Source organism: Palaemon carinicauda, chromosome 2, assembly GCF_036898095.1.
Source record: "Palaemon carinicauda isolate YSFRI2023 chromosome 2, ASM3689809v2, whole genome shotgun sequence".
Lineage (NCBI taxonomy): Eukaryota > Metazoa > Arthropoda > Malacostraca > Decapoda > Palaemonidae > Palaemon > Palaemon carinicauda.
Window position 1 is genome coordinate 30299389 of NC_090726.1, and position 25469 is coordinate 30324857.

The 25469-nt window shown below is 40.3% G+C and overlaps 2 protein-coding genes across 3 annotated transcripts in view; one reads left to right on the plus strand and one right to left on the minus strand.

Annotated features, from left to right (window-relative positions):
- Window positions 1–25469, minus strand: part of LOC137623409 (vacuolar protein sorting-associated protein 37B-like) — a 96743-nt gene that overhangs the window by 19503 nt on the left and 51771 nt on the right. For both annotated transcript variants that reach the window (XM_068354245.1, XM_068354253.1), the window contains exon 5: window positions 713–795. In XM_068354245.1, the coding sequence (XP_068210346.1) occupies window positions 713–795 (83 nt within the window). The remainder of the gene's footprint in view (window positions 1–712; window positions 796–25469) is intronic.
- LOC137615988 (huntingtin-interacting protein K) lies at window positions 9055–14251 on the plus strand. Its single transcript, XM_068345673.1, has 2 exons — window positions 9055–9367; window positions 13934–14251. Exons 1-2 carry the CDS (start codon window positions 9173–9175, stop codon window positions 14087–14089), a joined length of 351 nt encoding a protein of 116 aa, XP_068201774.1. The 5' UTR covers window positions 9055–9172; the 3' UTR covers window positions 14090–14251.

Consider the following 25469-nt stretch of genomic DNA (forward strand, 5'->3'; position numbering starts at 1 on the left):
TCATGAATTTGGGCTATATTGCCCAGCACTAGGGCCTGGTAACACCATTCAGTACCAAAGTACAACTGGAGAAGACATTATTTAGCCAAAGCCTATGACTAGGTATTGGATTGGGAGGTTTCATGAATTTGGGCTATATTGCACAGCACTAGGGCCTGGTAACACCATTCAGCACCAAAGTACAACTGGAGAAGACACTAGCCAAAGCCTATGACTAGGTATTGGATTGGGAGGTACCATGAATTTGGGCTATATTGCCCAGCACTAGGGCCTGGTAACACCATTCAGCACCAAAGTACAACTGGAGAAGACACTATTTAGCCAAAGCCTATGACTAGGTATTGGATTGGGAGGTACCATGAATTTGGGCTATATTGCCCAGCACTAGGGCTTGGTAACACCATTCAGCACCAGAGTACAACTGGAGAAAAAGTTGGAAGTTGCACTATGAAAGTATGGTAGCCTAATAGTTAAAAGATATTGAATTACATGAACCAAGAGCACTAAGACTGTAAGTAAAGTAGAAGGCTATGAAGCAAGTGCAGCAGGGGGGGGGGTGGACAATTTAAACACCCTTCAGTAAAGCCTACAATGCACTAACCCTCCCCCCCATGGAGTATGATTAGGTAAAACAAAGATTTCTTTCACATGAAACCAAGGTTAGAAAAAATTAACTAATAATTGATTACAAGAAAAAACAAAAAAAAATTACCTCAGTTTCTTCTTCACTTTCTAAAGCAGCTGTCTGTAGCAAGGCTTGTAGTGTATCTGCTGAATACTGACCACTTGATGAATCTGCAAGATTTAAAAGAAATATAGTAACAATTTAGTACTGAAACTAATTTTAATGCAGATTTATAGCTGCCAACTTCAATGACAATTTTAATAAATAAAGAAATTCTACCTATTTTGGTAGGCACACAAAAATGAAACTATATTAGGATTTATTTTAAGGTACAGTAAATGCAGACAAAATTTACCAGTAACTTTAGAAATATAGAGTAACACTTCTTTATAACAAATTTAAAATACCAATATATATATATCTATCTGTGTGTGTGTATACAGACCAAATGATAGTAAATATAGTAGTGTACAATATTATCATTGTTATTCTGCATCATTTCCCCCAGAAGTTGTGAACAAGATACTGTACTAATATAAAAAAAAAAAAATTGATACCTTAGGTCACATTGCTATTTTCTCTAAGCATAAGCTTATTCAACCATTGCAGAGCACTTAATTTCTCTTTCTCCCCTATACCCTATCTACCAGGAACAGCCCCATGCACATGGGAAATGTTGCAGGGCTTCATGGTAGGAAACCACATTCAGAGGTTCAGGACCTCGCCTTACCTCTGGGCTTAAAGTATCCTACTTTTCTAACTGTAGTTGTAGCTTGGATACTAATAATAATAATAAAAAAAGGCAATGTCTATTAAAAAAAAAAAATTACTTGAAGACAAGTTGTAGGGAGAAATCAAAAACATAAAAGCAGTTTTGACAAAGGAAAAACCTATTTTTGGGGAGGTTCTCCATGGTCTCCAAGGACTTACCATTAAAAGGCTAGAACAATGAGTACAATGCATACGACAATTGTTCCTGTGTGTCATGCAATCAATCGTTTTTCAATTAGGGAGACCACTTCAACGCGAGCTGGAATCGGAGAGCCTTCAATTTTACTTCGGCTGCTGTCATGTATTGATGTAGTGAATGTTGGTTGTTAAATGTGGAAGGGAAGCAAGTACTGTCGCTCATTGCTGGGAGTGGGGATGGAACTGGCAGCCGGTTGGTCTAACTGGCTGTAGATACACACTCCCTCTGTGCTTCAGGGCACCCCTTTCCTTTGTCAGTTGCCCTGACCCTAGTGCCAGGGGTCCAGGTATGTTACTCTCCCTCAGTGTCAGTGGACCTCACAGGGCCTTCTAAGTGTGCCTTACTCTACCCCTGAGTTGTGGCTCCTGTTAGAGTAACCCCTACCTCCTCTCGGGGTAGAGCCGTCATTGACGGTCGAGCTAGCCTAGAACGCTCTGTCTGCAGAGCCAGGAGAAAGAGCCAACAGGAGGTACAAGAGTGTGCACTATTCTTCCTCCTCGACATCCTCGTCGGATATCAACTCCTCTTCGAAGAGGAAAAAGAATCCTGGATGGATAGCTGTAGTCACAGGGATAGAGTTTCCCAGGACGCCCCTCTCTTGCGAGGGACGTGGATGGCTCTTGTGTGGTTCCCAGCACCATGTCGCAGACCTCTGGAGTTGGGACCCTTTGTGCCAGAACTGTAGTCTCGGTGTTCTGGCCCTGTGCTGAGCGTGGCTGATTAAGACAGAAGTGTACAGCCCTGTACATTTTCTGCTCCAAGGCTGATGGAGTAGCTGCAGCGAACTCCGTCTCTTCTTCTTTCCAGGTCAATGGAATTCTGCACCTCCTTCTACTATTGAGCCCCTTGACTGGGTAAATGCGATGGTAGCTTTGATAAGACAAGAATGTGGGGGGGAGCGCTTTTTCCCATGCTCTGAGAGGGGCCATTTTTGTATCCCTGCCCTGACCCTTAATAAAAGAAGCACCTGGTGCTTCTCCCGCTTCAACTGGGTCCTTTGCCAAGAGTTTTCCTCCCTCAGGAGAAGTACCTGGTGTTTCTCCTACTTCTACTGGGTCTTTTGCCAAGAGTTTTCCTATACTGTTCGCCTGTCCGGGCCTTCGTCAGCTCACGATTACATTCCCGGTTTTGACCTTGGAACAGAACTGTCTGATTTGTGAGGAGGGAAGGCCTCACCTCTGGCCTTAGGGGTGGACGAGGTTTCTTGTGGGGGCTGGAGCTGTCACATACTTCACAAACTCGTTGAGGTTGTTAACCCTGAACACTTTGGAGAAGTACAAGAGACTTGTACTGTTGGGCGGGAAGGCGATCCCTTTCCTTGCCCACTCGAAGGCAATTTCCCCGTAAGTGGTTTTGGCATTGCAGACCTCATCAGTGTCAAGTGCCGAGTCGCTCCTGCTAGAGATTCATGTGCAGGCAACGGTGAAGTCATGGTGATCTGCTTCTGCAGAACTCCCTGACCTATTGCGCGGTCTACTTCTACAAACCTTCTGGGTCGGCCAAGCCTACAGAATTGGGAAAGAGTCCTATGTCAACTAGCACGGGAGCATGGTCTTAAGCCCTTTTTGCAGGCGAATGCATATCTGGGAGGTGTTTCACACCATGGAGGGATCAGCAGATACTTTCCAAACAAGAGGAAAGTACTAGCGGACACACTGAAACTGATGTCAACAGACTGATGTCACATCCTTAAGGGCTCTCCAGAATTTAACCTGTTTGCCATACGGTAGAGCAGGAAGCTACCCAGGTCATACTTTCCCATTCTGGCCCTATGAGCAATGTTCCAAGATGCCTTCCAATTTTCATGGAATCCCCTGGACGAATACACCTTTCCACTTTTGACCTAATCCAGCCGGTAATCAACAGAGAGTTGATTACACCAGGATGGCCCGGGTAGCTCCCAGATGGCCTCAGACAGTGGTATCCCGATCTGCTTGCTCTTCCAGTAGAGGTTCCAAGAGAGCTATGTCCTTGGCTCTACATGGGTGGAGGCTATCCAGTATCTCCTTGGAGTGAAAGGCTTTCGTAAGGCAAGAAGCAAATGTCCATTTGTCTCCGGAGGTCCTCTACAGCTTTCCTATCAGATTAAGAGGGCTATCTTCTGTGATTGGTGTTGTAGAAAGGATTTTCTCTCATTGGAGCAGTTTTTTCAGAGTGCAGACTTCCTCGTCTTCCTTCACCAAGAGACGCTCCTTTCAGTCACAGCTGTCAAAGGCTATAGATAGCCCCTGATGGGTACAGACCTCTCTGCTTCCTGGGAGTTGTCTAGGCTCATCAGTTGCCTTAAGCAGGCTGATCCAACCCAGGTTCTCTGATCCCCAGGGTGGGATGTGACCATGGCCCTCAAGACTTTTTTGCTTTCTGTTTGAGCCTTTATAGAAGTAGCCAGACAGAATTCTGCCTCTCAAGTCTGTCCTTATGCTAGCTCCACCATTGGAAAGGAGAGAGAGAGAATTACACACACTCTTTTATAGACACCCACACTGAAGGGCGGCAGAAAGTCTCCAGTTTTGGATAGAACTTCATGACCAAAACCCAGAGCCCAGAGGCCTACAGCCTCAGGTTTGAGTCCTTCTCTACCCCATCCCTTCGGGAGGAGTCGGGTAGTGATTGATTGTAGCGAGCAATGGTGCTATCCGAAAGGGACCCGAGACCTCAGACCTGAGGGTCAGTCTCTTATTGTTAGCAATGGCCAGTTCAAGAAAGAGATGTAAAGGAACACAGTCTTCTTCTGGCTTCGTGGGATGATCCGTAGAGCATATGTGCCAGCTATGGTCAGAATTCACAAAGTCAGGTGCTTTTGTCCCACCCTAGCCTTCAGGAAAAACATATTAGTGGGCCAAGTGTTGAAGGCCAGTATCTAGAGAACACCTTCGCAGTCTTTTTCTTGTGAGAGTACCCACAAGTCCCTTCACAACTTTGTACTTAATCTTGTGGTGGCTTCTCCATTAGCTGTGTAACCAGCCCAACCCCTTTACTAGACAAGGATGTGTCTTGTCTACGGTAATATGTAGGTGTAAGTCTGAAATGAACGGTATTATGAATGTCTCTTCTCCATTCTTCTGAAGGGACAAATCAGTTACTTGCTGGTGAGTTTCACTTCAGAACTCCATTCTTTTACTTTAAAGAAGTATCTCTCCCCATCCTCCTTTAACAAGCTGGGAGATGATCTTATACCAACACATTAATCTTTGCTTGGTATTTGTTTCCAACTGATGTACCCCTCGGAGGAGAGAGTTATCCAGTTTTGACTGGCAAAGAAAGGGATTTTTTGGTCACAGTTATTCTGATCACTGGAGCATTAAACAAACTATGGTTTAGAAGAAAACACCCAGCCTCTGCCAAACTGTTAAAAGTAAACTTGTGTGGCTCTTTTAGAGTTAGCCAAGACATGTTCTAAGAGATTGGTCATAAATCCTCTGTGATTCAGAAAATACAGTACTGCAGTTTTCAAATTCTATATTATCGACTAAAAGATATACACCCCTTAATTAACAAAAAATATTACACTCAGACCAGAAGGCACATCCATTGCAGTATCGCCAAGGGTTTCCCACTAGGTCCCCATCCTCAACATCCATAGAAGCCACCACCTCCGCCAACTCTTCCTTGTCACTGAACCTGCAAGACTCAGGTCAGGAGGTAGCAGACGCCCTGGAGCTTATTTGCACGAGGCCGATTACCCACAGGTCCAGCCACTACCGGATCCACAGGCTTGGACGGAGAGCAGAAACTCCCAGTTATGGTAAAACCTTGAGCAGGATCACCATAGAGGGAGCAGATCACAGCTTCAACTATCTGTGTAATAACAGCTACGTCCAAAGGGGACGCCGGGGGGCCGGTAATCTGTCTAGCAGAAACCTGTGTTGGAGCTGACCTAGCAAACTGACCAAACCTCAAGGTGTTATTATTATTATTTGCTAAGCTACAACCCTAGTTGGAAAAGCAGGATGCTATAAGCCCAGGGACTCCAACAGGTAAAATAGCTCAGTGAGGAAAGGAAATGGAAAAATAGAAAATTTTAAGAACAATAACATTTAAATAAATATTTCCTAAATAAACTATAAAAACTTTAACAAAACAGGAGGAAGAGAAATTAGATAAAATAGTGTGCCTGAGTTTACCCTCAAGCAAGAGAACTCTAACCCAAGACAGTGGAAGGCCATGGTACAGAGGCTATAGCACTACCCAAGACTAGAGAACAATGATTCGATTTTGGAGTGTCCTTCTCCTAGAAAAGCTGCTTACCCTAGATAAAGTCTCTCTCACCCTTTTCAAGAGGAATGTGGCCACTGAACAATTACAGTGCAGTTATTAACCCCTTGAGAGAAGAATTGTTTGGTAATCTCAGTGTTGTCAGGTGTATGAGAACAGGAGAATATGTCAAGAATAGGCCAGACTATTCGGTGTATATGTAGGCAAAGGGAAAATGAACCGTAACCAGAGAGAAGGATCCTATGTAGTACTGTCTAGCCAGTTAAAGACCCCCATAACTCTAGCGGTAGCACCCAAAAGAATCCCTTGGGAAGATTAAAGTCTCCTCTGAGAACCCTGAAGTAAGGCCACCTTCTCTTCAGGGTCTAAATCTTCTTCTAAACCAAAAATCTTCAATTCAGAAGGTGGTGTGATACACCATGACCCCTATACCAAAACTACTTACTGCCAGAAAAGATACCAAGCACTTTCTTCGAGTTTGCTGCTAGTGGATCTTTATTCCGGGCGGAATGAATCCACTGTAAGCATATAGGTTAGTTGACAAGTCCCAGTACAACAGTTACTAAGATAACAACACCGCTCGTAACACCACTTAGGGTTAGCCAGATTACTACATCTGCTGTGGGTACATTTAACCATGATTTCATTCATCTACATTCTACAATATAGTTTATAATTTAAACATTAATTATTTCAGCATACCCAAGGAGAGGAGTCTATCTACCTCCCTCGCTCAGGGATCATACTAGTACTGTACTTGGGTCTATTTACAAAAAAAGGATTAGGCTCATAAGTGGCTGATCTTTCCCCTAGCTATCAAATAGATAATTACCATATTCTTTTCACAACTAAGTAATCAAAACCCATGGTTTACCCAGCCAATAAAGTATAGTGTATTGGTGCAAGCTTTAATAATCTTCAAACAGGAAGAAATACAGTATGAAGTTTGGATAAGGCTACTACTCATAGATTGAAAATATTATAACCCAGGCAACTAACCCCTTCTCCTAAGTATCAGATAGTTGCCCCTTCGATAAATTGAGGGTAGTGAAGGTGGGTCAAACTCTCTTCCCTAACTACACATTAGTCAAACCCATTGCTTAATAAGTCAATAGGAAGGAAAAGACTTGCAAATCCATGCAAGGTTTAAGTTTGAGTAACCCTTCCCCTCCAATACCTTATAGAATAAATAAGGGAAGTAGGAAGATCCAAACACATGGGGGCGATTTACATACACGCCTGTCTCCCCCCTGCCCCCCCCCCCCCTCTCTCTCTCTCTCTCTCTCTCTCTCTCTCTCTCTCTCTCCTCTCTCCTCTCTCTCTCTCTCTCTCTCTCTCTCTCTCAAAACTTGGGGAGGGTAAAGAACATCACTCCAAATGTGTCCGTACTGTATTCACAAACAATCCCTTGAAAGTGAAAATACTACAAAAATACTAATAAAAACTATGGATTACTCACTTATCTATTATCATCTCTTTTTATTTATAAGTCACAAGATTATAAAGTTTTCATGTAGAGGCTACAGAAACCAGTCAGTTCCCAACACCTGCCTAACATAGTCAAGTTTAAACAATTCAATTAACCCTTTGAGCACCATTGAACTTTAAATAAGTGCACTATCTATACTCTCTTCAACGCCATATGATGTAATTTACGTCCAATTTTTTTTTCTTTTCTTTTTTTACAACAATAAATAATAGATAATACAATAACAGGTAATAAAATAATATATGGACTGTGACTTCAATGTCAAAGCATTGTCTACAGTAGTGTTGGTTCTCAGTGTCAGTGATGACAGGTCATCAGTTGCCAGATGATTTCAGCATTGGAAGTGCTGTCATTTAGGCTGGGTTAGATTTACAGTTCTAGCCTTTTACTGTACATTAAAGTCTTTGGAGAACACAGCACCTTAACATTACGGGGAAACGTCAATCAATCAAAGATTTATGTTATACAAAAGTGTGTCTAACATAAATTTGACTAAAGTTTAAGTAAGTTTAGCATTATGTATAAAAATGCTTTCACCTCATTGGTAGAGTTGTAGCTTACTGTATAATTACAGTATTTACAAATCCAAAATATTACTGAAGTGATACGTTGAATAACATTTTAATAAACAGAATTTTACAATTGGGAGGGAAAGATAATGTACAATCTGTAATGAAATTTTATAAAGTTAAGAAGCCTTATTAAATTACTACTACTACTACTACTACTACTACTACTACTACTACTACTACAAGTTTCTAATTTTCCTGTAATTTATCAGCTTTTTTCTAGTACTCAGAATTCTCTATACAGCAAGTTATCATGACATGCATTATTCTTAAACAAAATATATTTTGTAAAGATTGATTGTTGAACAAACAATTGGCATCTGACTTAATTTTTGGTAATAATAATAATAATAATAATAATAATAATAATAATAATAATAATCTGTTTTTACAGTATCATGACACTCTAAAAGCACTCTTTGTTGTACACTCTGGTCTTTCCTTTTCGCTCGAAGTTCGTTGAGAAAAAGAAGAAAATGAGGAAAATTTGTGGAGAGAAAGTATGAAAACAATATTGTAATATCTAACAGGAAGGTAAATGTAGTACCAAACTGCAACTGAGGTTGCACTCGGTAGTAAATATAAAAGAATAGACGGAAGAAAGAAAGCTGGAATGGAGGTAAAGTAAAAGACTAAAATTTGTGTTCATTTGGGGCATAATAATCTTTGGGATTTTAATTCATTAGTATTCATTTCATTGGCTGCATTTCTTCAAATGAAGTATATTACCTCTTCTATAAATGGTTGCCGATTTACATGAAAAAAAATAAGTTGCTTAAAATAAATGAATACTGTAAACTGTAAAGGATGACTAGGCAACAATGAATAAAATATGAGGATTTCGTCAAGTGACAGATAGCAAATGCATAATGAATGCAATCAACCTTCAATATTGTACATTGATTGCATCCATTATATCTTTATTTCACATAACGAATTCTCATATTTTATTCATTTTTGCCACCTTTTACACGATATATTATACTAAATACATTGATTATAAAGTAATATTAAAACAACTTTTAATGTATATCGGCAATCACTCTCAGACTATATGACGCCATAAATACAATAATTATAAGGGGAAAATCCATAAAATAATAGTAGAGTATCTAAAAAAAACAGATCACCAAATACGAGAACTTATTTGTAGCGTACGATTACTTCCTCATCAGGCTGAGAAACTCTACATCTGGCGGCAACCATTGTGGCATGTAAACAGACCCGCATTGCATCTCATAGCTCGTGATCAGCAACCATTTTTCTGTTACTTTAATTAATTATTAGGAATAAATAATCGCAAGATGTCGCAGGACGAAAACCATGAGATCGAAGAGGAAGTGGAAACTAAAAGCAAAGAAAAGAAGGCCGCGAAACATGACAGTGGAGCAGCAGATTTAGAACGGGTGACGAACTTCGCCGAGGAGAAGGAAATAAAGTCTGATGCGAATTTTATGTCTGTCATAAATGACGTAAAAAGACAGGAGCAAACAAATAAGGTAAACAATGAATGAACTGTGCATGATAAATCCTCTTGGGACTGCAGAAAACTACAGCCTTTTGAGGTGTGTCATGCTGCAGCTGCACACTAACCTAGCCTAATTTCTGTTATTGCCTATACAAAGTCGCCACATTAGATATATTGGTTACATCTCGAATAGCCCAAATTAGATAATTTATCATTCTAATTAATAGGAAACTTATAAAGCAAGTTCATTTTGGGGGTGTATGTATGATAGCGGACACCTATTTGTATGATTTCGGCTAACAGAATACGGCAGTGTAAGGGGGGGCGTTAGTCCCCCCGTTAGGTAAGCACACGGCTTGTAGGTTAGGGTAGGGAGGAAAGTTTAGGTTAGTTGATGTCCATTTTCAATCCCCACGGGACGAACTGGCAGCTGATATACAAAGGCTCCTTTCTTTAACACATGACTGACTAAAGTTGGCTTTACAGTTTACAGAACGACTTGGCCCTCGAATTCTTGGCAAAATTTTAGTAGTCTCCCACCCAGCCATTTTTCCATGAAAAAACATTTTGTCCTTTATTTTACTTATTTCTTTTATTGTGTTCCAGAAAAATATCGTTTTCCGACTACCACCAGCCAATGTGACACCCCCACAGTCATGTAAGAATCTGGGTTATGGATGGGAAAATTAAAACAAACAAATTACAGAAAATAATAACATCAGAAACCAACAAAACAACAAGAAAACTAATTAAAAAAAAAAAAAAATTTCATGCTAAAATAAGAGGGTGAAACCACCTACGGACTAACTACAGCAGTTATCTTTCAAGCACCATTCTCTCTCGTGTTCAACTTTCTTTTCAAACATAAACTTCTCTATCTCAACATGGTCCAAATTTTAAAAGGGGAAACAAACCTAAGAGCACTATCTAACCTAAAGTTCCCTCCTAGCCTAGCCTAACCTAGATGCCGTATCGTTACCTACCGGGCACAGCCGTATTTTTGGGTTGGCCCGAGACTTGATCTGCAATGACTTAACAGTCAGAGTCAGTAATACGAAGCTGGTGTAAAAACTAGGGCAATGGTTTAGTTTTGAATAGCACTTATCCAAAAAAATTAGCCTTGAAGTCGCTTACAGAGAAAATGCGCTGGACATGCATCTTAGTTTTGCTTTTCTAACTTTACTGTGACACTGCCGCATGTAAACTGCAATTATGCATGCCTTGGAACATTTCAGACACTATATTTCTGATGGAAGAACTACTGTACCGTATATGATAATGTAGAAATTTCAAACTTTCCTAGTTATTACTTCAAAATAGTCTAAGAGCTTCGTCTGGGGTACTAAGGATTTTTTTATTTGAAAATCGAACGCTGTAGCGCATTCATTAAGTAACTTTAATGGAAACCAATCAAAAGAAGTGATTAAAATATATATAGATTCTGATTGGCCAATTAAAAGTGAAAATTGTTAATATGGGAGAGAATGCATTATATCCAAAGTCGGGCCTGCTTAAACAAGTTGATAGAGTGCGCCAAAATCTAATAGTCAATAAGAATGTATTTAGAGAAGGTACCGCATTTTCCATTGAAGCACCGAGCTCAGTGGCTGTAGCTACTGTGCATTTACGCGACATTGTTACAGTGAGCAAAAAAAACATACAAACTCATGGGAGCTACTCTTTGTGACACTGTGAAGATAAATAAACTTGAAAAAATGGAAAAAATGGCCACTTGCTGTAATTTGATTATTTTTTTTCTCTATGAATTTGCACAGATAATTGATATAGAAGTATTTTATTTTTGTATGTTTTACCCAAGAAAAATATAAACTACAACAAACGAGGAGGGTGGAAGTCTACCAAAATTTAACTATAAAGATTATACAGAATATAGTGTGTATAAATATATGTTATTGCATAGTGAAGTTTAGCACAGCTAGGCTTCATTTATTTTGACATCAAATATGCTATCTTTTATGCAACTAAAAATTATTTAACAATGGTACTATTCACAAGATATCACACGCATTTCCTTAATACTATGATTCTGAATAAAACCTTTAGTTGTTTTATACAATATCATAATATGGAAATACCTGTAACCATAAAAGAAGGATCAAGGGCATTTCAATTTCAGTCAGGCAACCGATTCTATTTCGACAGAGGCAAAACCTTATTACTTACATCATCACAATTAATGTACAAATGGGCCCAAGTAGGGAACATGTTATTGGGTCAGAAAAACAAATAATGAGTAATTTACAATGGTTTTAAATCACAAAATATGCTGTCTATTATTAGTGGATTTAAAACATGCCTTATGTACATATTGCAAGCCTTTGCTCTCTAATGATTATCACTAATATTTTCCCCACTGTTTTCTTAATTCCAACTTCTGAGTCTAATGTCTCTCAAAGATGATACTAATTGTGGCCTCATGACTGCAATGATTTATAAGGTCCTACTGTCAAGTTTCCAGTGCTTGTTTGATTGGATCACTTTGAATGCATTTGAAGAGTGAATACCACAGCTATAACTAGAACGGGCACTCGGTATAGTGCATACCTTCCCCAATGCCACATTTGTTACCATAGAAGCAATATATTATAAGGGTATTGATTAGCCAAATCATATTGCCAAATTAAAATACAGGGTGTCTCAAAAAAATGTACTCACTCTTTGAATGACAAGAAAACCTTTATTTATGAACATAGAGCGAAATGAAATAGCATCGAATACATGAGACCAATGTTCAAATTGATGACTATTATAAATGTACTCAGTCTTTTTTTGTGTTGCAGATATCCTGAATTACTGAAGCTATGGCAGGAAATCAACTTAGTTTCGAAGAAAGTTTCTTTCTTCGAAACTAAGTTGATTTCCTGCCATAGCTTCAGTAATTCAGGATATCTGCAACACAAAAAAAGACTGAGTACATTTATAATAGTCATCAATTTGAACATTGGTCTCATGTATTCGATGCTATTTCATTTCGCTCTATGTTCATAAATAAAGGTTTTCTCGTCATTCAAAGAGTGAGTACATTTTTTTGAGACACCCTGTATTTTATGATTGCTTGAAACCATAAATTTTCATAATATTTGATATTCAGTGATTTTATAATTGCTACATGAACTCCCTGACCTTAGACCCCTATCGCTAACAAGGGTAGTGACGCAACTAGATCATGTATATCGCAAGATAGGCAAGTGAATTACGCACATTTTGGCACTAGTTTCACAAAAAATATACCACGATATAGCAAAAAGATGTTTTTTCCTTAGCGTGAGCTTCACCTAGACCTTTGACCCAATCACTCCCAAAATCTAATTATATTGGCCTTGGATCATGGCCAATCATCCGACCAAATTTCATGAGATTCGGTCAAATAGTTTTTGGGTTGTGCGAATCACAAACAAACCAACATACAAACATAAATAAATTATAACGGGCACTCGGTAGAGTGCACACCTTCGCCTACATCATGTCATATATCACAAGATAGGAAATTGAATTATGCACTTTCTGCACTAATTTCGTGCAAATCAGATCAAAATTGACCACGATATGGCAAACAGACGTTTTCAACCTTTTTGTAACCTTGACCTTGGCTTTTGACACAATTACCAAATCTAATCAAATTGTCCTTGGGTCGTGGCCAATCGTCCCACCAAATTTCTTGAGATTCGGTCACATAGTTTTTGAGTTATGCAAATCACAAACACACAGACAGACGTACAAACAAATAAAAACACGCCTATCAAAACATTTGCGACGAAGTTGGTTTAGGTAATAAATACATGCCTATCAAAACAACCTTCGCAAAGAAGTTGGTGAAGGTTATGATGATTACTGTTTTGAGCTAGTACAATAATTCTAGCTGAGACTGCAGATCTGATGTGCAAAACTATAGCTGAAGAGTAAAATATTTCCTTTTCTGTTGGGCTAATGAATAGTTTCTTTTTATATACATTTTGTCTTAAGGAATGATTTACAAATATAGGTAGAGAGGACTTTTCATTGGTGAAAGGTTAAAAGAACCTTGTTTTCAAAGTATCTTAGCCTGCAAGATTTTATGTACATTTCCTCTACTCTTTAAATACATTCAATACTTCAGTATTACAACTGTCTTTAGAACATGTTTTTCTTTTTCAATATTGAAAGATATAAACAGATGCATTTTTAATGTACTGTACTTGAATCTGGCTTGTAAATTTTGCTGATTCAGTGTGTACATACATGAATTTGTTAGTGGTTTTGATAGATATTAAAGTTATTGAAGAAATAAGAAATATTATAGCATGAAAGCTATTCAACCAATTCTTATTTTAATTTTCCCGACATATGTATGCTTAGATATAAAGTTATGATTTTTTCAGCCAAATGCTTGGATATTGGAACATTGTTATTTGTGAAAAATGATGGAACTTAATGAGTTTTAATAAAAGGAAATTATAGTATTTACATTTAATTAAAGGAATCAAGTGGGTAAGATTTATTACTGGTCTGTATTGTATAGTCCTCGATGATTAAAAATTAGGGCTAAAATGTGTTATTTTTCAATACCATGCTAACTCAATTATCCTTGATTTTTCAGCTTGCACGAGACCAAGAATTAGCAAAGGTGTCTATCAAGAAAGAGGATGTCGAAGTGATCATGAAGGAGCTGGAGATACCAAAGATAAAAGCTGAACGAGCACTTAGAGAGCATCAAGGAAACCTAATTGAGACACTAGTGACTCTAACTAATTAACTGAAACTATGTGTTTAAAAGAGACATGCTTCCTGAATAACTGTTGCTCCGTTATATATATAATAGTGTTTTCTTGAACATCTTTTCAGCAAAACTCAATTATCTTCTGTGGAAGATTATGATGTCTGTGTAACTGCTTTCATTAAAAATTAATATACTGTACACCATTTGTTTCTATAAACAACTTGGTAATATAACTTTATAAAATAATCGAATTTAATGACGCAAACTACGCTATGAATCAACTGCCCTGAGGAGGCTGTATTGTCAATGTAGTAGACACACTTTTTGTATTATCTTGAGAAACCTGATTTTCACTAGATTTTGTTAGCAATACAATCGAGTAATTGGCACTGAAGGTCTGAGGCTTGACTTACACTTCTTGAAACTCTCCATCAAGGACCATATACTGTATGAATATAACAAGTGTTGTTTAGGATTTACTGAAGATCTCTTTGGAGGGGATGACAATCTATTCTTGTGTCTCATAAAGGGAATACCACAATGGTCATATAAATGATTCGTCTGTCAAACTTACGAACAGAGACAAGTGTAATTAGGAAAAATTTCTCCGTTATTTATCAAGATAATCAAGTGAAACACCTTGGGATGTGATATGTTTCCCCCACATACACCAAGTAACTAGTTTTTCAATATGTGATAAAATATTCATGAAAAATCACGCAGGCTGGTCCCCTTAAGCGACTGTAAAAGCTGTCTCATCCGCAGAATTATGTTGCTTTATTGTTTTGAGAAGTGTTTGCTAAAAGTTATCATCAGCCGATAGCAAAACACTTTAATCATTCAAAACGTAAAACTAAACTCGCAGAATTTAAAACCGATTTGTATTTTTCCTAATGATACAATCCTGAATCCTTTAATAAGATTCTTTTTAGCTTGGCTGGAGGCAGTTCTTCAGCAATTTTAACGAGGTGTTGGTAGTTACTGGGGAGGGGATGACCCGTCTATCGCCAGCATACCGAGAAGCCACTTTGGCCTATGGCTTGCGGAGTGGTTGAGATAGGGATGTGAAACTTAGAGGACTATGGTTAGTTTAGTGTAGTTAGGAAAAATACTAATGACTTTTAAAATTTGTGATTTATTTCTACATGAATACAAACTCTCACCCTTTAAGAGACTCATCCTTAAGAGGAAGGAAGCCCCTATAACCATAATGGCGTGTCCAAAATTATAGGATGTAAATACACTTTGACCTAATAGATGTGCAGACGTGTTCATTCCTACCCACTTCTCATGGGTTAGGCTAGGTTTCAATTCATGACACACGGTCAAGGAAGAACCTACACTATATCCTCGGAAGGACGTGATGTCACTATGTATGATCCACTAAGTGTAATGTGTCTTACATTCTATCCAGACTTCCCCTTGTTAGGAGGTGAGATAAATCTATATCATGGAACAGTTGGTTGGTATGGAAGCTTGACTGTATCAACGCTTGATCCAGAAAATAAACGCTGCACCCCAAGGGCGGGGAAGGGAAATGGCCAGACACTCCACCTCTTACCCTAGACTAATGTCACAACCATTATCTGAGATGAGATGCTTCTTGTCCTATAAGGAGTTAGGTAAGCTACACAACTTTTTGAACAACTACTGTACTACTAGTTCCAACAAAAATGCAGTTAGATCTCTATGGGTATACCCCTCTAAATAGTGGGTTGTAAAGGTTGTTTGGCACTTCCAGATTCAGGCCTTCAGCACTTGCACCACTGAGAGATTTTTCCTGATGGCTAGGGTAGATCAGATATTCTGGCTTTGTGTGATCAAATATAGGATGGTCATCTCATCTTGTGGGAATGCGTGTTTGATTGTTCCATGAAGCTCGAAAGAAAAATTTCACAATCTTTTCTGAATTCCCTTTGTACTGAAAGAATAGTCGTTGAGTCCTCATTCGGAACAGGAATGTAAGTCAGTCATGTCCCTGCTAGTTGTCTTTGTAGGGAGATTATTATTATTACAAGCTATGCTAGTTAATTAAGCAGGATGCTAGCAGCTATAACCTGCTAGACCAAAGAGGAAAGGAAATAAGGAAACATACATACATTTAGAATGGTGTGCCAGAATGTATCCTAAAGCAAGAGAATTCTAATCCAAGTCAGTGAAAGACTATGGTATAGAGACTATGGCCCTACTCAAGACTAGAGAACAATGGTTTGATTTTGGAGTGTCCTCCTAGAAGACTTGCTTACCATAGCTAAAGTGTCTCTTCTACCCTCAGCAAGTGGAAAATAGCCACTGAACAATTAGTGCATAGTTAACCCCTTGAGTGAAGAATAACAGGATTGAAGTTATGGCCAGCTGGATTCTAGATCCTGGCCACACACTCCTGACCCTGTGTAGGATTGGTTTATTTTTTTTTTATTCACATTGTATTGTTTGGAAAATCTTTAAGGGCATAAGATGGTAGTGAAAGTCTTGCGAAATGATATTTTAATTATAAAATAAATTTTTGAATATACTTACCCGGTGAATATATAATAGCTGCAACTCTGCGGCTCGACAGAAAACACACTCAAAAAACTCGCGAGCGATCGCTATGAAGGTTGCGGGTGTGCCCACCAGCGCCAACTGTCGGCCAGATACCACTCTTGTATGTAAACAAAACCTTCAATTCTTCTCGTCCCGCTGTGTCTCTATTGGGGAGGAAGGGAGGGTCATTTAATTTATATATTCACCGGGTAAGTATATTCAAAAATTTATTTTATAATTAAAATATCATTTTTAAATATTTAACTTAGCCGGTGAAAATATAATAGCTGATTCACACCCAAGGAGGTGGGTAGAGACCAGAGTTAATTATGTTTACAGCGTATAAGCTAAGAGTTTTTTCATTTTGACAGTTATCAATATAACAAAACCAAAATAAATAGGTACCTGGTAAGGAAGTTGACTTAGACGATTACTCTGCCTTGTAAGTCTGTCTTCCTCACGGAGCCCAGCGATCCTCTTAGGATGCTGACAGACTCCCAGGAGCTGAAGTATCAAGGGCTGCAACCCATACAACAGGACCTCATCAAACCCCTAATCTGGGCGCTCTCAAGAAATGACTTTGACCACCCGCCAAATCAACCAGGATGCGAAAGGCTTCTTAGCCTTCCGAACAACCCATAAAACAATATTAAAAACATTTCAAGAGACAGATTAAAAGGATATTGGAATTAGGGAAGTGTAGTGGTAGAACCCTCACCCACTACTGCACTCGCTGCAACGAATGGACCCAGTGTGTAGCAGTCCTCGTAAAGAGTCTGGACATCTTTTAAGTAAAAAGAGTCGCGTCCATAATACTGTACTTTGCAGAGATTTATTTTGCTTGAAGGCCACGGAGGTTGCTATATCTCTAACTTCGTGCGTCTTAACCTTAAGCAAACATCGGTCTTTCTCATTCAAGTGAGAATGAGCTTCTCGTATTAAAAAAATCTGATAAAATATGACAAAGAATTCTTTGACATAGGCAATGAAGGTTTCTTAACTGAGCACCATAATGCCTCAGATTTCTCTCGTAATGACTTAGTACGAGCTAAATCGAACTTAAGAGCTCTAACAGGACATAATACTCTTTCCAGTTCGTTGCCTACGATCTCTGATAAGCAAGGAATATCAAAAGATTTAGGCCAAGGACGAGAAGGCAGTTCATTTTTGGCCAGGAAACCAAGTTGAAGTGAACAAGTGGCTTTTTTCTGTAGAAAAGCCGATGTTCTTACTGAAGGCATGAAGTTCACTGACCCTTTTAGCCGAAGCCAAGCACACTAGGAAAAGTGTCTTGAGGGTGAGATCCTTCATGGAGGCTGAATGTAATGGCTCAAACCTGTCTGACATGAGGAACCTTAGGACCACGTCTAAGTTCCATCCAGGAGTTGCCAAACGGCGTTCCTTAGAGGTCTCGAAAAACTTAAGGAGATCTTGGAGATCTTTATTGTTGGAAAGATCTAAGCCTCTATGTCGAAAGACCGAAGCCAACATGCTCCTGTAGCCCTTAATCGTGGGAGCTGAAAGGGAGCGAACCTTTCTCAGATGTAAAAGAAAATCTGCGATTTGGGCTACAGAGGTACTGGACGAGGACACAGATGCTGACTTGCACCAGTCTCGAAAGACTTCCCACTTCGACTGGTATACTCTAATGGTAGAAGCTCTCCTAGCTCTTGCAATCGCACTGACTGCCTCCTTCGAAAAGCCTCTAGCTCTTGAGAGTCTTTCGATAGTCTGAAGGAAGTCAGACGAAGAGCGGGGAGGCTTTGATGGACATTCTTTAGGTGGGGCTGACGTAACAGATCTACCCTTAGAGGAAGACTTCTTGGAAAGTCTACCAGCCATTGAAGTACCTCGGTGAACCACTCTCTCGCGGGCCAGAGGGTAGCAACCAACGTCAACCTTGTCCCTCCGTGAGAGGCGAACTTCTGCAGTACCTTGTTGACTATCTTGAATGGTGGGAATGCATATAAGTCCATAAAAGACCAATCCAGTAGAAACGCGTCTATGTAGATTGCTTCTGTATCTAGGACTGGAGAGCAAAAGATTGGTAACCTTTTGGTCAACGAGGAGGCAAAGAGGTCTATGGTGGGTTGACCCCAAGTAGCCCAAAGACTCTTGCCCACGTCCTTGTGGAGGGTCCATTCCGTGGGTATCACCTGACCCCTCCGACTGAGACAGTCTGCCAAGACGTTCAAGTCCCCCTGGATGAATCTCGTCAACAGGGAGATGCCTCGAATTCTTGACCATAAGAGAAGGTCCCTTGCGATCTCGAGCAGCGTGGAGTGTGTGCCTCCTTGCTTGGAGATGTACGCCAAAGTTGGGGTGTTGTCTAAGTTGACCTCTACCACTTAGTTTCGAAGACGCTTTCAAATATCATCAAGGCCAAGTGAACTGCTAATAGCTCCTTGCCGTTGATGTGCATGCTCTTCTGACTTGAGGTCCACAGACCCGAGCATTCCCGACCGTCCAGGGTCGCACCCCAACCCAAACCCGACGCGTCTGAGGACAACCCGTGGTTTGGGTTCTTGACTGCTAGGGATAGTCCCTCTCTCAGACTGATATTGCTGTCCCACCATTTCAGGCATACCTTTATTGGTTCGGAGACTGGGAATGATACCGTCTCTAATGTCTTGTCCTAGTTCCAGTGAGAGGCTAGATGGAACCGGAGAGGCAGAAGGGGTAGTCTCCCTAGTGAGACAAGCTGCTCCAGGGATGAGAGAGTCCCTACGAGACTGTTCCAACTCCTGACTGAATAAACGTTTTCTTTTCAGCATTAGTTGGACTTCGAGCAGGGCTTGACTGCGAATCTCCATCCCCAAAAATAGAATAATCTGGGATGGGATCAGTTGGGACTTTTAGGTTGACCACAAGTCCCAACTCCCTGGCCAGACTCAACGTCCAATGTAGATCCTGCAGACAGCTAAGGCTGGACGATGCTCTGAGAAGCCAGTCGTCCAAGTACAGGGAGGCTCGGATCCCCGATAGATGGAGGGATTTTGCCACATTCCTCATGAGCCTCGTAAACACGAGAGGCGCAGGACTGAGGCCAAAGCACAGGGCTCGAAACTGGTACCCCACATTCCTGTAAACAAACCTCAGAAACGGTTGGGAATCCGGGTGTATAGGAATGTGGAAGTATGCCTCCTGAAGGTCGAGAGAGACCATCCAGTCGCCTTCCATAAATGGTGTCAAGACAGCCTGGTAGACTTCATCGTGAAGTTTGTCTTGACAATGAACACATTGAGCGCACTTGCCTCTTACGTACTCCTGCAGTGAACATGGCTGCCAAATCATGGTGCCATCCCTGAGGGACTTGTTCCTGCAGAGAACGTGGCTGTCAGATCATTGGAGCCATCCCTGAAAGCCTTGTTTATGCATGACATAATTGTACAGCAAAACTTCAAAGGCTCGAAAACAGCTGTGAAGTTGACCTGTAAAATCTTGGAGCGTCTCATGGCCAGGCGCCAGGGAGAGTCTATGAGGTTTGAGAAGTCTATCTGGGCAGAGGCAGGAACTCCCAAGCCGAGAACTTCTCTCGTGTCATATCAGACTCTCGCTCTATAAGCCAGTTTAAAAGAAGGGAAAGCAAAGGCTGTATCCCCCAAACTCCTCCTGGTGATAAACCAGTCGCCTAGCAAACGTAAAGCTCTCTAGGAGAGCGAGAGAGCACTAGCTTATAAAACAACGGCTTCGAAGTAGCTAGGCCTAGTGTAAGCTCTGACGTTTAGGCGAACGAGGAGCAGCAGTTACAAAAAGATCCGGACAAAGATCCTTAAAAAATCAGCATGATTTATTTAAAGTCCATAGAGGGCTAAGCAGCTTTAGGCTCCTCTCCGTCTGACAGAGTCCTCAAGGGAATATCAGTAGGAGGGGGAACAGCAACTTCCTCATCTGAAGGAACCTTGTCCGAATAATAGCTGAGTCTCAAGCAAGGGAGAGACCTACCGTGGTGGCAATGCTTTACAAGCAGAGTCCACACGCACTGGTGCATTAGTAGCGGACCAGGACGCAACGTTATGTAACTGCTTGACAGTCTGTGAACTGTCAACAACAACAGGTGCGAGAGACCAGGACGCAACGTCATGTAACTGCTTGACAGTCTGTGAACTGTCAACAACAACAGGTGCGTGAGGACGCACAGCGTCCACTCGAGACTGCTTTGACCGCCTAGACTGAGCAGTCAAAACAACTCTAGAATGCGGAGGTTGACGCTCAGCGTCAAAACAAGTCAACTCCGATTGTTAGCGAACGTCCTGAACGTCAACAGGAGCATCAGCAAGTGGCCTAACGTCCAAATGTGGCTGAAAATCCACACGAGACCGCATCGAGTGTGGTTCTAAACAACCTGACTGACGTGACTTAGCTACGCCAACGTCAACAGGACGCACAAAGGAACGTTAGGGTGGCTGAAAGCCAGGATCTCGATGAGAGAAACGGCTAGGCTCAACGGACTTATCGGCAGAATAGTCTTCCATAAGGGAGGCAAGTTATTCTGCATGTCTTGCCGTACAACCCATTTAGGATCAACGGGAATGGTAGCGGTAAGAGACGAGGGTAACGTCTGTGACCGCAAAACCTTGCCTACAAAAAGACTCTCGGAGTCTGTGTTACGCTTTTGTTAGGCAGCGAGCAGTCTTCCGATGACTGCATAGGGTCAGAGCTGTCCTAACGGTTAAAACCAGGACGCTGGACCTGTCCTGAAAGGACTGACTTTCGCTTAAAGGGCCTCGAAACCTTGTTTCACGGTTTCTTATGCGAAAAGCCTTCGGATGACGAGGAGAAAAACGTCTCTCTCGCCTTATGGTAGGGGTGATCTTGGTAAGATACACCCGATACCATAGAGGGAACGTCTGTTCGCTGATCAAGGCCTCTCGAACCCATAAGTCGTACGACATTACTTCTCCCCTGGGCTTGGGAGCTTGCAAGAGGTCCCGGACTAGGCGAACGACAGGCACGAACAGACGAACCCTCGGTCGCAACACTGATAACACTTTGCGCAATATCACTTTATCACTACGATTTTCTGTTTTGCACTTATTTCACTGAAATCGAATCTCACATCAGGTATGAATAAAACTGATTTCTACCTGAAGCACGCAATTCTACCCTCATCAAAAGGTTGTAATTGCGAAATCAGTCGTATAATGCAAGCACATTAATACCAGCAAAAAACAGTAAACATATTTTAAGATAAAAAATTCAGTGGCTGGGGAAGAGACTAAACACTAGTTCATTCAAAACTACGTTTTCAATCTTTCACCGTACATTGCCTTGGGATGAGAATAAAAAACTAAAAACGTTTTATCCTTTCTCCCCGTACAGAGACTAGGGACGAGAGTAACTCGAGAACAACGTTACCCGCTTGGGACGAGATAAAGAACGGAACGTTTTCTCTCCTCTCTCTCCCTCCGTCTCTCTCTCTCTCTCTTGATTTCGCACCTAAGAGAAGAGCCCACTTACGTTTCGTCAAAAAAACAGGTTATTTGACCAAAGGAAAAAACTGAAAGGTTTTTCAATTAAAAAGTTCCTTTAAAATAGAATTTAAAACATTTAAACTTTGAAAGAAGAATGAACAAAACGTCAGAATCGATTTACTCTTTCTGCAAAGTGAAACCGTGATACTCTCTCTCTCTATCGTAACGATAGAGCGCAAACTGCGTAGCATAAATAAACTAAACGTTAGTTCATCTTTGAAACAGTACGAAGACTATTCAAAGAAAATCTTTCATAAAATATCTATTAAAAAATATTCATTTAATAAGTTTTAAATCATTAGCTCTTTAAAAGCTATTTACGATTGAAAGGGCTCAACGTTGTTTAACTTCGGTTTCCAAGTTAGGACCGCCTACTCTCAGGAAAGGTCGCATATAAACAAATCATTAAAATTTATTTTGATGTTTATTATAAATGGAAAGCTAATCGAAGAGGCCTAATAAAGGCGGTTGAGATATAAAATATATAGAGGAAAATCTATAATTAATTTATAACGTGATAAGATAATTGCTAAAAGCCTAAACACACTTCCGTCTAAGGGAAGGGTCGGCCATTTAAAAGTCAAAGAAAGTCCATACTCTCTTTGTCATCAAAAATTAAATCTATCCAAAAACGAGTTCAAGATTTAAGATGAAGATAAAACACCTGCACTGCGAAAGCTCAAACCAAAATGAAGTACTTCACCAAATATGTGAGAAAACTCCAGGTTCTACAGCGAGTATTGATACGTCTTGTCGTCAACGTCGACAGAGAAGAATTGAAGGTTTTGTTTACATACAAGAGTGGTATCTGGCCGACAGTTGGCGCTGGTGGGCACACCCGCAACCTTCATAGCGATCGCTCGCGAGTTTTTTGAGTGTGTTTTCTGTCGAGCCGCAGAGTTGCAGCTATTATATATTCACCGGCTAAGTTAAATATTTAAAATTGGATGTTTTCTATTGACTGCAGAAGTGCGAGCTCAGTCTGAATGCTGGTATGATTATTTACTATCGTATTGGAAGTATAATTCATTTATCAGTATGAATTATTTCATCTTTACCAGGTGTGGTTGTAAAGTTTGTATGCTTTCTTTGTTTCTATTTTCCAGGCCACACTTCTTTTGAGCTCCTTCCCTATACTTCTTTAATTAAAGGCAGCTCCTTTTCCCTCTGACCTGGTGAGCGCGAGGGGTAGGTGTCGGTAGGGTAACCCAACTGTATTCTCTAAGGCCTGTCACGGCCCTCCCCCTTTTGATGAAGGGATTATCTAAATGGAAGACAGCCTGTGAATAGTGTTTTACAAACGCCCTTGTTAGATATACGACACCAACAAGGTGCTCGCACGAGGGTTGTAACCTCTGCATTCCATGCTTTTATATCAGAAAAAGTACAAAGAAGGACTTTTTCACCGGCCGTCACAGGTCTCTCCCCAGAAATAGATTTTTCCTTCGTCAAAATCCCTTTTTTATTGCTCTTGGATACATTCGATTTGTATGATAACTTCTGCTATTTAAGGATTTATTGACTTGGTTTATTTTTTAATAGATTGATGATGACAATGATAAAAAAGAATGAAATGGGATGTGGCATTCATTGACCTGTGGAATTGACGGGTGTTTACTAACGGCCCATGGAACTGTGGTTAAAGTGTTCTGTGGGCATTATAATCTATGTCCATACAGTATAATATTATGTATTTATCTTTCAATGATTCAGTTGTTCGTTATTTTTTATTTTTTGACTTCTCCATCCGATTGACTGGAGTATTACCATTGACCCTCGGAACTTTGACCGAGGGGTGACATTGTCCAAGTCTTACTTTTGTATATCTGTAAAACTCCCAATTTTTTTGTTTTAGTCTGTACTAGTTAAGTTGGATTTGGTGATTTTTATTCCTATAATTTTATTTGTAAGAAATATAGCTTTAAGGATTCAGTTAATTTTAAATGTCCCTGTTCAAGAGTTCCACTGCCAATAAAGTAATTGGAAAATTTATGTTCAAGATACTTTAGTCAGTAAGATTTAAGGGTGTGGAGTTTGGGTTTAGCATCCAACCACATAATATGTAAATCTTTCAAAATGACTAGTGACACATGAAAAAAATTGTTTTTCCACAAACTTAGCCAGGGCTACCACAGCCTGGGTGGGTCTGTTTAAGAGACCTGAGGGCTATTGAAATACTCCAAGTGGCTTGAGTTTTCTAAGGAAGTCAAGACTGTCCTCTCACCCGACTTCTAAGAGAACTGTCGATTCTTATGAAGAGTTTAGGTCTGAATTCAAGTTAAAAAAATTTTAATTGTAATATATCAGAAACTGAGGAGCTTCCTCATGAAGGAAGATAGACAAACATCTAAACTTGGTACCTTTTGGTGAGTGGCCACTTGGGAGCAATCAATGTCCCTCTGCACCTCAATGTATTAAACTAATTGTTGAGAAATTGACTTGATCTTAAGTTATCCTCCAAGCTATTAACAGCATACATATGCTATTCTCTCTCATTAACCAAATGATAAAGTCATATATCTACAATGCTATTCACTACCATGAAGAAAAGGAAAATATAACCAGTTTCCTATACGATAGATTTTCCTTGTTGGATAGACAATTTGTAGAAGAGTTATAATTCAAAAGTAATTTATACTGCTTACGGTGGAATGATCATGGTCACCAACCATTTGGTGAGTGGCCACTTGGAGCAATCAAGGTCCCTCTGCATCACGATGTATTTAATTAATTGTTGAGAAATTGATGAAGCGTTTTAAACTTCCAAGAGATGTTGAAAGGCATCTTCAAACTTTGCCATCAGTCTGGGACTGGCAGAATCCCGGAAGATTCCTGTTCCACTGCATGACGAGCAAGTTGAGGGATGGTGAAAATTGTAGCCTCTCTACCATGAAATAATGTAGGGATAACATACAACCTCTACACCAGGACTGTCTATTAACTGAGCTTTGCTCAAACAGTGTCCCTGCCTAAAAGGACTTTAAACAGTTTTAGTGTTCTACTCCCAAGAGTACACCTGGTTGTGAAGGGTTAATGTAACTTTGTCCATGAAAAGATGAATTGTCGATCATTACCACTACAAAGTGCTCTATCAAACTCTTTGGAAATCTTGTACGACAGTCCTGCTGCAAGAATTCCCGATATGTTGTACAGAAGGTATGTTCCTTCTGTGGATTGCATCCATTAAATGGAAGGAAACCCAGGTTGGCTCCTCCTCCCACCTCTGCTACGTCTGTGGACAGTAAGATTCTCGGAGGAGAGTTTTCATGCCAAAAATTGTCCTGCAATTGCCAGGGTAGACTGTCTCGTATTCCTGCTGCTGCCCAGCCCAAAAGGTAACGGGAATGCTGGCTGTTAACTAGTGAAGTTTCAGGAACTACTGAAGCAATTGTTACGGAGGAGGACCTGTGACTCAA

What these genes read in the sequence shown, in the direction of transcription:
- LOC137615988 (XM_068345673.1), top strand. Translation starts at nt 9,173, where the DNA reads ATGTCGCAGGACGAAAACCATGAGATCGAAGAGGAAGTGGAAACTAAA. An exon ending in GACAGGAGCAAACAAATAAG is followed by an intron (nt 9,368 to 13,933) that starts GTAAACAATGAA and finishes TTGATTTTTCAG; the next exon opens with CTTGCACGAGACCAAGAATT.